General features: G+C 34.0%; 1 protein-coding gene and 1 pseudogene across 1 annotated transcript in view; both read right to left on the minus strand.

Moving 5' to 3' along the window:
* The window catches only part of jef (major facilitator superfamily domain-containing protein 6 jef), a 201,916-nt gene that overhangs the window by 165,826 nt on the left and 22,079 nt on the right, over window positions 1-14,011 (minus strand). The window contains exon 2 of the mRNA XM_090405777.1: window positions 6,694-8,180. Within this exon, the coding sequence (XP_090261903.1) occupies window positions 6,694-7,902 (1,209 nt within the window). The 5' untranslated portion in view covers window positions 7,903-8,180. The remainder of the gene's footprint in view (window positions 1-6,693; window positions 8,181-14,011) is intronic.
* Window positions 8,009-14,011, minus strand: part of LOC150098955 (general transcription factor II-I repeat domain-containing protein 2-like) — a 196,260-nt pseudogene continuing 190,257 nt past the window's right edge.

Raw genomic sequence — 14,011 nt, forward strand, 5'->3', positions numbered from 1 at the left:
TTACACATATAACTACATTACTGCGTTTCTGAATTCTGGTTGGCTCGAAAACATTGTCAGATTGACAGAGCCAGTAAGGAGTGTCATATGACATGGCAGCAACTTAGAACACGATCGCATTTAGGTTGGAATCAGTATAATATAATATTTTGGGAAAATAAATACTTCTTTCTGAACTTCCCAAGTTTTTAATATACACTATTGACGATCAAATTCTACATATTCCATTATTGAGTAATGGAATACGATAATTACCGCTGTCCATTGAGTATCTATTTCAGGATACCGTATCGCTATTAATTAGCTACTTCGCTGTACGACGGAGCTCTCTATAAAGATAAAATTATGCTTGCGTAACCAAATTCTCATTGGTTGTATTCCATTATGACAAAATCAATGACAATGGATAAACAGGTACTTACAATGATCAGCATTCCCAAATAGTAAGGTAGCCATACAAAAAACTATTTACGATATTAAATATGAAACAGAACCAGCGTTATGTAAACAAAACTAATTATTATTAATTATATGAAGAGCCAAAGGCTTCAATTCAGCGACCTTTGGCTCTTCATATAATTAGTAATTTATTAGGACATCTTCTTGGCAATTCTCATAGAAGGGATATAAGTTCAATGAGACCTCAATAAAGGTTGAAACCGGTCTGGGTAGTGACCTTCTCTCATAATGTAGAACAGTAATACAGCTCCTAGGAGCCAAGTTCACATTATGGGTAAATACCAAGAATAGTGATCGGAGCTTGCTCCACCCTTACTATGAGTTGCCACAGTTTGCACTACCAAATGGGTCAGGTGCTGCACTATCCAGGTATTTGCTTACGCTTGGAATTGCCGAACTTTATATAGTTTCTTTATTCGGCATGAAACTCTTTTTGAGTTTCTTATTCGGCTAAGAAACAATATGGGATGTAATATCCCCTAATTATTATGATATTTTACTCATCACGGAAGAGCAAACAAGCTCATTTTTTCAAGCCCTAGTTTTATTAATCGAAAGCTACTGTTAATATAGCATATTCCAAAATTCCTCCTCTCATTATTGGCGCACACTATCAAAGATTCACGTCATCACTCGTTGCCTATATTAGCAAGTAAGGAAGGAAAGAATAACAGACAAATGATAAAATAAAAAAAAGTTGCATTTCGCAATAGCTCTTGTATAGTGAGCATCTTTCATTATCACAACAGTTTAGCATATGTACTGCAGACATACTTTTAATCGCAGAATTAATGTTGTTCCACCTAATTATGTCATTAAAAAGAGCCAGTTGAAACGACTCAACAAATTTTAATAGTGGTCTTAAATATCAAACTTAAATTACATCAAATTAAGAAGTATCATCATTTTGAAGCATTTTACCAATATAAATGGGCCAAGTATATAGGGGAAAAACACTCTTATTATTTGAAATCATTTTTCCAATTAAAAGGATAAACGCATTTGCCTGTCTGGTTGACCAGGTAGATATCGTACGTCTGTTCTCCAGCCAATAGGCTGCGAGTTGGAACCCACCGTGAGCATGGATATTTGTGAATGTCTTTAGATGGGAGATGAATTTCATCATTTGGTAGGAGACTGCCGCTAATTATGGGAGCGGGAGCCCTCATGGCTATATAAGTTCTATGTTTTGGTTTCCAGAGCAGGGTGTCCGGGTTATGTAAAAATTAAATAAAAAATATTAAAATAATAGATAAAAAAATTCTTAGCCTACTATTATACACTATGGATTTACATCCTTTCTCCTGTAGGAGTCAGATAAAAAAAAAATCATTAGGCAGTCTTAAACCTCAGACTGGTTTATAAGCGAAAATTACTTGTAACTGTGGATATGACCGAACAGTGATAGTGCTTATTTTGATTATACTTTGTATACTCTTATAATTAGTTAGTTTGAACTTATTCAGAATTGAATTTCCGATTGCCTATACGTATATTCATTCTTTTCTTAAGAGGTATATCTCATGAGAGGTATATCTCAAGTATATAATATTGTTTTGCCTCATTTGCGATTACGAATGGCCTGATTGAATCTGAAATGGAAATAATTCGACACATATCGATAGATATCATTATTACCAAATTCCATTAAATTCCACCCGGCCAGTTTGAAGTTATTAATACTTGTTCGAATCATCTTGGCATTTAAAGTGATCTCATTAAAATGAAATTAAGCCATATCAGCATACTTTTGCATCCATATTAATTTCAAATTTCATTAAATTCCTAGTCAGAGTTGGAGTTATTGCGATATATTTATTTCTAGTATACTTCTGCAAATGTTCCGACTGATACAAAAATTAGAGTGGCTTGAGAAACATTTATATGGATTTGAAATAAATTTCAATAAATCACAGTGAGCATTCAAAATAATTACGGCAGATAAAAGAAATCTAAAAGATGTTTACCCATTTTGCAAAATGCACCTGAAACTGGCAAGGTATGCTTAGAAGGGTAGAAAATATGGAAGGATACGATTAAAATTTACCGAATTCTTTCATTTGGGCCATTTGTTGTAGCAGAATTAGACAAAAAAAAAAAAAAATTACTTACTATTGCCCCCCCCCCCTCCACGCGCATACACAGAAAAAGGCTAAGTCAGAGAAAGAGATAGTTCCTTGAATAACGTAACTTTGTCACAGACATCACAATAGTTCTCAAGAAAACAGAAATAATCGAATTTTCGATTATTTCTGTTTTCTTGAGAACAGAAAAAAAAGTCTTCTGTTCCTCGTTAATTTCGTTTTTATCGTTAAAACGGATTAAAATTGTAATAATGATATTTTTTGCGCTTAATTGGATCATCTTAATAACAAAATTATGCCTAAAATACATATGAGGGGAGAAGGAAGAGCTCCGGGTTCAATTATTGTAATAATGAGTGGCATCGCTATATAATAATAATGCGATCACGAAACTTTATGATTATAAACGATTATTTCTTTATTTGATTGTAATAACCCAGTAGTAATCATGTTACTAGAATGGCTGTTTAGAATGACTGAACAATGCTGCGTAAAGAAAGAAACTCTATTCAAATATTCATATGCTTGCGCGGTGACTAGTCATGTAGCAGTTTGGAAAACAGTTCCCATAGAACTGGGTCGAACCATTAATGGGCTGGTGACGCGCAATATATATATATAGCAGCTTGCAGAGGACACTCTTGAGGCCATGCTTACATTGAGATCTGCACGCTCTGTATGGGAGTAATAAATTAGAGTGTTACTGCGATTAAAAAAGCAACAATAAAGTTTTAAAAATACAAAACTACAAAAAAAAATCAAAATATACCCAAAAAACTCAAACAAAATCCTGTAGAGAAAAAAATAACTAATACATAGACTTGTCCAACTCCACTTAGGCAAACCCGATCTCTTATTTATCACTGAAGCTCAACTAGCATCCTTCATGACTACAGCTGCATTTTCCGCTGTCATGCATGATATCTTCCTTAAGAAGGGCGAAACATGGGCGTTTGTCAGGTCTGATATCATATGCCAAAAGTGATTACACCTGTAATCTTCCTTATATGATCTTCTCTGACTCAAGATTTCTTTACCTCATTTTGTTGCCTTCATTTGCTTCCTTTGGTTGTCTGTTTTGAAAAGTTTATCGCATACAACCTAATCACTCAAACAGTGAAATTATCTTCCTTGAAGATTACAACGTCCCCATTTCCTACTACCTCCCTCTTCTCTAACTTCACAAAGCTGGGGAAATATGGATCTTCTGACCCATTCATTTACTTTGATCGATTTCTGAAAGTATTCTTGCTGGATTTGAGTACCTTTATTTCCCATTCCACTCAAAATTCCCTGTTGCATCTTTAGCTTAGTATTCTAACATACGTGCCAAAAACAGTCCTAGGAAAAAATGCAGCACACACTCAGTGACTCAAGTTAAAATCTCCAGCCTCTCATTCAGCTTAAACTACAGTTCCTAACAACTAAAAAAAAAACAAAAAAAACATCAAATCTAAAACGGATATTGTAAGAGCCTAAGAGCCAAATGCAAGAGTCTTAGCAGTCGAGACGTCTACTCCTCCGTTTCCAAAGCTGTTGTATAAAACTTCCACCCTACTGTTTATCTCTCCCTCTCTCTCATCCTGATGAAACATCTGCAGGTAATGCAGACTGCTTGGCATCAGTCTTCTCCTTTAACTCTTGTTTAGATGACCAAGGTAAATTTCCATTCACTATTTAACAAACCATTCACTATTTAACAAACCACCTTCAATATACGTCCTCTGATTTTTCGTGAGAAGGACATCAGGAAAATACCTAGCTTTGATACTAATAAGTCCTCTGGCCAAGATGGTTTCCCTCCAGTTGGACTAAGAGCGCGAGCTCTATTCATCTAGCATCTATCCAACAGCATGGAAGCAAGCTTTTATCCAGCACATTCCTAAAAACAGAGATGAAAATTCTCCTCGATATTCTCAAAAGTAATGAAGAAGGTCACCAGCAACCAGCTTCCATCATAGTAATCTATCAGTTAATTAGTGATCACCAATATGGATTCAATTATTCTCGTTCTGTAGAAGAACTTCTCGCAGACCTTGCCCAACTTTGGACACAGGCTATGGAAGGATTTGAAGAATCTCATGTAGTCACTCTTCATATTTTCAAGGCATTTGTTTGAGTCTGGAATCGTGGCCTTCTTTCCAAATTATCATCTTGTGGTCTCCCTTTTATCCTTTGTGAGTAGATTGTCTGGTCGTTCACTGCGTTTCATTGGGGATGGTTCCCTTTCATGGGATTTTTCTCATCAGTGCTGCAGCACCTCAAGGCTCCGTGCTTTCACCTGTACTTTTTTTCTCCTATATACTCTTATTAATGATCACCTCTCATTAATGTTCAGTCATATTCATAGCTTTGCTAATAATAATGCACTCCACTCCATTCCTCTTTCTCATTCGCAAAACCTTTTAGTAATTAGATAACTGAAGCTTCAAGATATCCTTCACTAAATTATTTTCAACTGGGATGAAGATAATTTAGTGAATTTTAATGCTTCCAAAACATATTGTAGCCTTTTTTTTCTCCGAAGAAAGACCATGCTTCACTCTCCCCCCCCCCTTTTTTTAGATAACTCTCCGCTCACCAACAAAAAGATCAGTTTTTCTCTTCTTGGGCTGATATTCACATCCAGTCTCTCCTAGCATAAACACGTCACGTCTCCATAGCCTCTTCAGCGTCCAAAGATCTTGGTATTCTTTTGTGTTCTAAACATTTATAAAGTGCTAGGAGTTAATCATCTACTGGCTAACTCCTAATACTATAAATCACAAAGCCACCCAACAATAGAGTATTGTTCGCACATCTCAGGTAGCGCACCAAACCTCTCTCTAGCATTTTGATAGCTGTTCGTTGTATCAAGATGAGAGCCATTCACTTAATAGAAGATTCTTCTCTTAATTGACTCCTCCAATCGCTTTTCCATAGAAGTTTGCATTTTTTATCTTTTCTGTGGGTATTTCAATGGGCGCTACTCCATTGGCTGCCGCTATACATACCTCCACTTCTCTCTAATAATGTATGAATACGATCAGTTACTCGTCAACATCCATATACCGTTCGGCTCTAGACTCTGAATCAACTTCTCATCCTCATCCTTCATTCCACATAACACACATCTCTTCCTCCTAGTCTTCCCCCTATACCAAATTCCAGACACATCCTTCAATTCTTCAAGAAACGCATTAAAAAGATGAACGGAAGAAATAAAATGATTAGAGAGAAGATTCTTTCTTCTCTCTAATTACTTGCTCACAAATGGCACTCGTGTTATGGTCTTGATCTCTCGTATCCACACTTGATTTTGATTCAGCAGTTCGAAACTCAGATTGACTAATAATTAAAATTAACATCAAATAATATGCTATATATCTCTGGAATCGCCCTTCGAGACTTTTCAAAGTACAGCATGCTTTCAGAAAGCACTAGAAATGTAATTTGAATGAATTTGAATATAATACGCTCGATAAGACTTCATCGTACAATAATTTATTAGTTAACTAATAAAAATAACGAGGAAACGCGGATTGATTATAGTTTTAATTAAAACATTATTAACAGAACGTTTAAAATCGTAACCCTGTCTTAAAGCATTATAAAAATAAATAAAATAAAAAAGCTGTTAATGCATTTGCACAGCCGCTGTGTTCTTATCTGGCAACTTACTCGTTGATCAATATAGCTGATATAGGATAATGGTTACAGTTATCTGGATTTAAAATAGAAGAATTTAATTCCACAAACCGAACAGCCGCAATATATCACAGCTGTCAAACATTTTAAAATCAACAAGTCATTGATGCAATCCTTGATTTTAACTATTTGTATTTACCTAGTTCATTCATATTCCCTGTTTTTGTTGTTATTTTGTGTGTATTAGCATGATTAATTCAGTTTAGCTGTATTTTTTACCAGCTGTATGTACAGTACATGATTTGACCAGTCGGTCAAATCATGACCTGTACATACAGTACATGCCATATTATGAATAGATGTGTAGCTGAGTAGAAGAAATTGGGTAACTGAGAGTACCCAATTTCTAACACGAAGTACGTTAAAATAGCATTTCGTGTTAAAATGCTAACACGAAGTACGGTCTTCGTGTTAGCATTTTAATATCTACATAAATAAATTACATTATGCATACCATACTTACTTTTGCGCCTCTTGCACCCTGTGCTCCGGCACTGTCTTCAGACACGCGTCCATCTGCTATCAAAGTTGGGGCTTGCGGAGCTGGACCGTTTTGCACAGGTTTCATAGGGATGTTGTCATCAATGATTTCGTATTCAAATCGAAATTGGGTAGATGCAATGAATGCGCACCCCATGAGCACAGAAAAGGTTGCAAAACAAATCGTATAGTTTCTTTCTCTTTCATGAGGACCACATGGATGATCAGGAAAGGCAGTTGAATGATCAAGAGCTATTCCCACGAAGAACATTGCTAGACCCCATCCTAGTGATCCAAACATCCTTTGTTTTCCATAATTGTCTGTATTGTCACCAAGATAGGAAAGTGTTGCAGAATCAGCTAAGGTGATGGCCGGAGCACTGAAGAATTCCCCTAAAACGACAAGAAGCAAAAGCAAAAAGAAGACCTCTTGTACATCTTCCCATTCGTATACAATGGAGCTGAAAGGTGGAGAAATGTAGGATGTATGTTTTTCTTTATTGTAGTTTAAGGTATATTCCAAAGAATTGGGAGATTTTCCAACAATGTAATTTGGAGGCAGCTTTTGTTTTGATTTATCATCTTCGCGTTTTCCTCGGAAGAAAGGAGCTGATGAATCATCATTATGATAAATAGACCAACTTGCTGTGAAGTTTGTGTCTTGTTCTTCTTCTTCTTCGTAGGGCTGTATATCAATAATACTACGTTTATCTCGTTCTGCATTGGGAAGGTATAATACGTGATGTGTTGTGTTAAATGCAACACAGGAGGAGGGAGGAGGCTGGATGAAAGCAAGGGCCAGAGTAAACACTATCCATGAAAATAAGGAAAACATAAGCATTATTTTTCCTTTTCTAAAGCGGTCTGCCATGCTCCCCCATAGTGGGGCACTTAGGAACTCGACAAAAGGGCGGATTCCAATAAGAATACCACTCTGAGTAGGATTCATTCCTAACTGCTTGAAATATACTGCAAGCAAAGGAAAAAGTGAGCCAAATGCCGAAAAGAAAAAGAAATAAAAAGTCTTTGCAATAAGAAGATCTTGATTGACGGATGTACACAAATTATCTATAATATCGCGTTTAGAGCTGAAAGTTTTTTCGTTATTTTTTACAGGAATTTCCATATTTTCCATAGGCACGCCCATTTTTTCCATTCCTTGGTCCTCCTCTAGACCTTTCATGTCGACCATTGTGAATTTTTTTTTTCTTTCTGAATTTAGAAACGAAATTTAAATATCGAAAATGGACGATATTCTTAGTATTCTATAGTTGAAATTTTTGTAATGTGATTGTTAACTAATCAGTTTTACAAAGAGAAAATTCTTCATGTCGGTTAGTTCCATCTTGTTCTTCCATTCGTATTTTGCGATAAGAAAACAGCAAGAAGAGCTGAAGATTTCTATAACAATACATTTTTTTCATCAACACTTTTTAGCATGTCCAGTACCTTCATTTCAGCTTGTTACTCCTGAAATTAGAAAGGAAAAGTTCTTAAATTACAGAAACATTTTTGAATAAAACATAGTACTCTAAAATTATACTTGATTGGTTATTTATTTATATTTATTATTATTATATTGTTGTTGTTGTTGTTCGTTAAGTGGAAAGTTAGGTATCAAATTTTTAAGCATGATTGTGTGTGTGAGAGAGAGAATTAGTAAATGTCTATTCAAATTAATTTGCCGTGATGTAAATTTCGATCTCATCAAGAAGAAATGTATTAATAGTATTTCTATTTTGTTGCCTTTCTTTGAGATGTCCAGAGTTAACAATGTATTTTCGCTAGATCAGAATTCGATGATGCTGCAAAGAATGTATAAAACTGAACGTCTCTTAATTTTTCTCCATGCATAGTGTTTATGTGAAGACCGACATTCATGAAACAGATGTAAACAACTATAAAGAAAGAGACTCCACTTTGCAAATTAATTTGAACCAAATATTTACTGCATGCATTATTAATTGATCGAGTTCAAATAATAATTTACCATTAGTTTTTTCGTAAGTAAATAGCCTACAAATTAGAATCTGAAAATTAGAATCGATCTCAGATTATTCGGATTTCAAAGAATGCATTAGGCTTATGTTTTGTTAATACAGGGCGAATCGTGAATAACCAGTGTTTGATCACCGCCGGACTATTGAAATTTGCTGAAAAACGAGTGGTCACTAACACACTAAATGGAACTTAATGTTAAATAACATTTCGTTAGAACTAAGAGAAAATTAATAAGAAACTTATTTATGAAGAATATTTGAAGCTTGTTTAGACTTCTTAAACTTTTTCCACTCGCAACCCCTTTTCACTCGAACAATTTTTACGCGACCCCGGTATACAGGTATATAAAATAGGTATACAAATCAAACATTTACTGATAATAAATCATAAATAAATTTATTTTAAAACAATTCTTTGGTATACATATAATTTTACCATTTACATTAAGAATTACAAACAATAGCCTCAAATCGGAATTAATTTTTGGTCGTTGCGCCAAAAATTAATTCCGAAACCTTTTACTGTTGCCAAATTTTTCGCTACCCCCACATTCGGTTACGCGACCCCATTTGGGGTTGCAACCCACAGTTTAAGAAGCTCTGGTTTAGACCATTGCACAAGTTTAGCTTCTGGTCTATCACTTTAGATATACGATAATTTGATTATTTTTATTAGTATTGTATTCGCTTTGAATAATTGTTTAATTATAAGTAAGTTATATAAATTATAATTAATTTAGTATAAATAATTTACAAATATAATCATTAATAAGCGATGACTTTTTTTTTTTCAGCATAGAGATGATAACCTTGAAAATTAATGTGACCAGTGCTGTATTCTGAACACATGACCACAGTCGCTAAGCGGCAAACTTTCTACATGCATTCAAGATAATTCTGCGAATGCACGCAGTCCTATCAGTCCCCAAGTACACCATACCAAAAGAGCATCATTCTTTGAAGCATCTACCCTAAACCAATATGACCTTGGCCATAAACAGCTGTGCTTACTGTCGCGTGCAGACTATTGGTGTAGACACCAGATCTCATTCGTAGTCATTTTAATGATATTCGTCAGGTATGCATTCCTAAGACAAATAATCACTGACTCTCACATAGCCAAGAGCTTATTGTTTGTTTTTCAGATACTAATCATGCTTGCCATTCCTATCTGAAATATGTGGCAACTGATTTCCTTTTTGTACCTAATATGATTACTTTTGGAAGCGATAGCTAACGTTTAAGTATGCTCAAGGGTAAAATTTCTTTAAGTCAACAGGACCAAGATATAAAATCGAGATTTTAAAATCGAATAGTGGAAATTATAGTTTTAAAGGGTTTTAAATAAAACGCATTTTTTTATGAAAATGCGTTTTTCAAATGTTTTCTTCCTATAGCAAGAAAGACTCATTAATGTTTTCATATTATGAACAAACAACAATAATATTTGCTTGAGAGAGAGAAAACGCAGAGAAACATTATTATTATTATCGTCCGAGACTTTCCTCGAGGGAGGCTATAAATCACCAAAACCAGCTGCCATTACCTTCCTCAAATTCATTCACACTAGATACACTTACTATCCCTAAAGGCAAACGATTTCACTCACTCACTGCTCTGTGAGAGAAAAACCTAGCTCTTACCCCATTCTTGACTGTGAGCATACTTAACTTTCATGGATGCCACGTATTCTCTCCCCACCTTCCATAAAACGAAAAAGTTTATCGACCTCTGTCATATCACCCCTCTTCCTCCTGTTAACTCGAGTCTGTAATTCACATACTCGCAATCTGTCCTCATAAACTAATCCCATAATCTGGATATAATATAATCTTTAAACATTAATTATATAAAATTCACTAATCTCTCTTCTGGCTGGATCTATCCCCGAGCAGCCGTTTTAGCTATCTCGAGAGTTTGGCATCTATCGAAGAATGTTTTGATTGATTTATAAATTATGTTTAGATAAAAATTAATATTTTCTTAAGCAGTTTAAGCTTAATTATTAGTTAATAGAGTAAGAAAATTTAAATTGAAAGTAACAATACGAGATCAAATTTTTTTAAATGATGACTGGAGATGGGGATGTTGTAATACTTAAACTAGTTTGTAATAATCCTTTTTACATCTTTATTGGTTACTTAAAAGTATCCCCGTAAATATAATGTACTACACGTTAAAACTTCAATAAACTTGTATAATAATACAAAAAATTGATTCAACTGCTTGGAATCGGAAATAGTTTCTTCCATAGACCAAGAAATAGTTCCCTCCATAGACCAAGGAAATAGTTCCCTCCATAGACCAAGAAATGCGAAGAGTTTCTTGGTCTATGGAAGGAAATTTCGAACAGTTTTCGAATTGTCCATGCCTTTCTCTTAATACTTACGAAGTCATTATTTACACGCTTTCATTAGAAAAAAAAGATGGTCTATAGGTAAATCGTTAACAGTACAAGTACCGCGAAGATATCTATATAATTTTGTCTTGTGATATTTATATCGCAAATTTACCTATAGTTTTGGGATATAAACATTAATGTTAATAAGTCACTTTTAGAACGCAAGAAGCCATGGGCAACGAACATGTTTTTTAAAAAAATTATTATAAAAGATTATAAATAATGTTAAGTATAACAAGAATATTTTGCATGTTGCTTTTGCCCACAACAGACATGAATAAAATATATTTTGGGAATGCCATGTTCAATTGAAAAGTGCTATTGGATATAATGAAATAACTTGCTCTGAAACGAGGAACAGATGCTACAAATCAATCATTATTTCGGAGACAGCTATTTGCAACTTAATCAAGTTTCGAAATTGATTCAGAGTTTGAGAAATAATGTAATGTTGGGATTCATATTATCCGTTCATTAAATAACTTTCTATTATCAAATTGAAGCATTCTAGAGACTCTTTTTTAAATTATTGTATCCATTTAAGTTTTTTTTTTGTTGTTGTTTTCCTCCCCTCACATTCACCAATTTGATGGAAAAAATATAAAAGTATAAGATGAAATCATTAGATTGCATATTATATTACGGCTACTTTAGCATAGCTGAACGCGGGTGCGCCTTTCATTGATCGTCTCTCCATGGAACGAAACTGACTGTCTATCGATTAAGGAAAGATTTTTACATGGCTTCTTCAAGAAGTAGCTCCTCCTCTTCCTTGTGCGCAATTCGGCTAATATTGTTACCTTTTTTTTTTTTTGTTTTTTTTTGGGAACCAGTTACAACTCCTTTAAATGATTGAGTCCCACTCTTTAAAAAAAATTCTTTAATTTTAAATCCATTATCTTTGGCTATTCGTTCAATAGATTTTATCCCCTCGTAATCATAAATAAATGCCTGAACTGTGAGTAACACTAAATGAGATGCTGATGAAAGTTACAGTGCATATGTACCTAATCTCTTGATACATCTTTGTTATCTAATTACATATGCGTAATTTAAATAAGAAATCAGCGGAAATTTCATTCAGTAGGGTTGTGATCATTATATATGTACAGTCATTTCGTAAAACACAATTTTTTATGAGGCAAACTCCAAAGAATAGCTACCGACACATGTTGAAATATTCCGTGAACTTTATATTGAATTATTTCCATGCTATTCCAAGTGTGAAAACTGGGATCAGGAAATTAAAGCTATTACATAAACAATACAGGGCAGTGTTCACGCATCCTCTTCATACAAAGAATGGCGAATAGCGATCAATAAGGAATTAACGCTAATCCTCAGAAGTGCTACTTGCTGCACAACATTGAATGAATGAGTCCTTCAGCAAAATCATTCATTATCTTTTATAATTCCCCACTTCTTAAGATCATCCATAAGTACTCTATAGTATCCAAGAGTAGTAAATGGCCATTGTATTGACATTCACAGTCATGCCCTTCGAATTATTCAAGCATTGCTTACGAACAGTTATATTATCATTCCTGAAAACTCATTGTCTATGGGGTATGTATGGGAAAGAGAATATGGTACCCTCTAATGAGTACCATATTCTTTTTCCTATTAGAATAGGGTGACCATTCCTTCCCTTTTTAAACGCAGTATACTTTTCACAGAAATTGTCCCGTAGTGCCCCCAGACATGTTTTCGAGATGACAATATGTCCCGTTTTTCAGTAACAGCATCGGTTATATAAATTTTAAAAAAAAAGTATTATTATATTCATATGGATTTATTTCTGATATCAAAATGTTTGACTTTATTCTTTTCTTTCTTTCCTCTAGTTTTCCAACTTCTATATTGAAAACTATTGTTGAATTTATTTTGACACTGCCTGGTTCCATCACAGCAGTAGAAGGACAGACTCTTTAGTGAATTTATTATGAAGCAAGGAGGAAATTCGACTGTATATCGACACAGTAAAATCAAAGATAATTATAAAAACCTGTTTCAAAGGAATGAAGTGCGATGAATTTCATTAGTTTATGCATAAAGAAAAACAATATTAAAAATAGATGCATTCTGAAAAGTATATAGAAATCCAGCTGCATCAGCCACAACAGCACATTTTCAACAAATTGAAACTGCTGCGACTTCAGAGAGGTAAATTTTTGAGGTACTTTTTATGAATTTTATTTGAAATTTCTTATTCACTTTCTTATTGAAAAAAAATTCCAATTTAATTTTCAGCTTTATTTATTATTTATCAATTTTACCTTATTACTATATTTACTTTATTACTTTATTTACTATATTTTATTGTATATTTACAAATATACAATTATTAAAATATCGTAACCGGAGATCAGGGGAAACCTTTTTAAATACCTAATTTTATTCCAATTTGCATATTGTAGTCAAAAACGACAATTTTTGACAATTTTGACATTTAACAAAAATGACAATTTTTATAGTCAGAATAGCGAATTTTAGGTTGTTGAAAATCTCTAATCCCCTTTCATGTTCATTCTGTTTTTCGTTTGACATTATGGGCACCTTATATTAGAAAGTACTTCCAGCAGCCTAACGGCACTTTATTTAGTATCCCCAAATTCTCGTTTCCGACAACAAACGGTTTGCAAACTGATTTGATGTTTAATCTCGTTTTTTTTTTTTTTTTTTTTTTTTTTTTTCTCAAATAACAGGCATAGTGATACTAAACTTAGTGTCCCCATGCTTCTTATTTTGAAATTACAGCCGAAGTAACTAAGACTATAAGGCAAATGTATCGTGTCTATTCAATGCAGGTTCCCCAGCTATTTTGTAAGATGAAAAGTCAGAGTCCGTAGCTGGCAAGTTTTAGAGCTTGTCAGAATGTTAACTTGCCTTATGTGTATACC

Source organism: Typopeltis vanoorti, chromosome 15 (genome assembly GCF_054136105.1).
Source record: "Typopeltis vanoorti isolate ZY-2024b chromosome 15, IOZ_Tvanoo_1.0, whole genome shotgun sequence".
Classification (NCBI taxonomy): domain Eukaryota; kingdom Metazoa; phylum Arthropoda; class Arachnida; order Uropygi; family Thelyphonidae; genus Typopeltis; species Typopeltis vanoorti.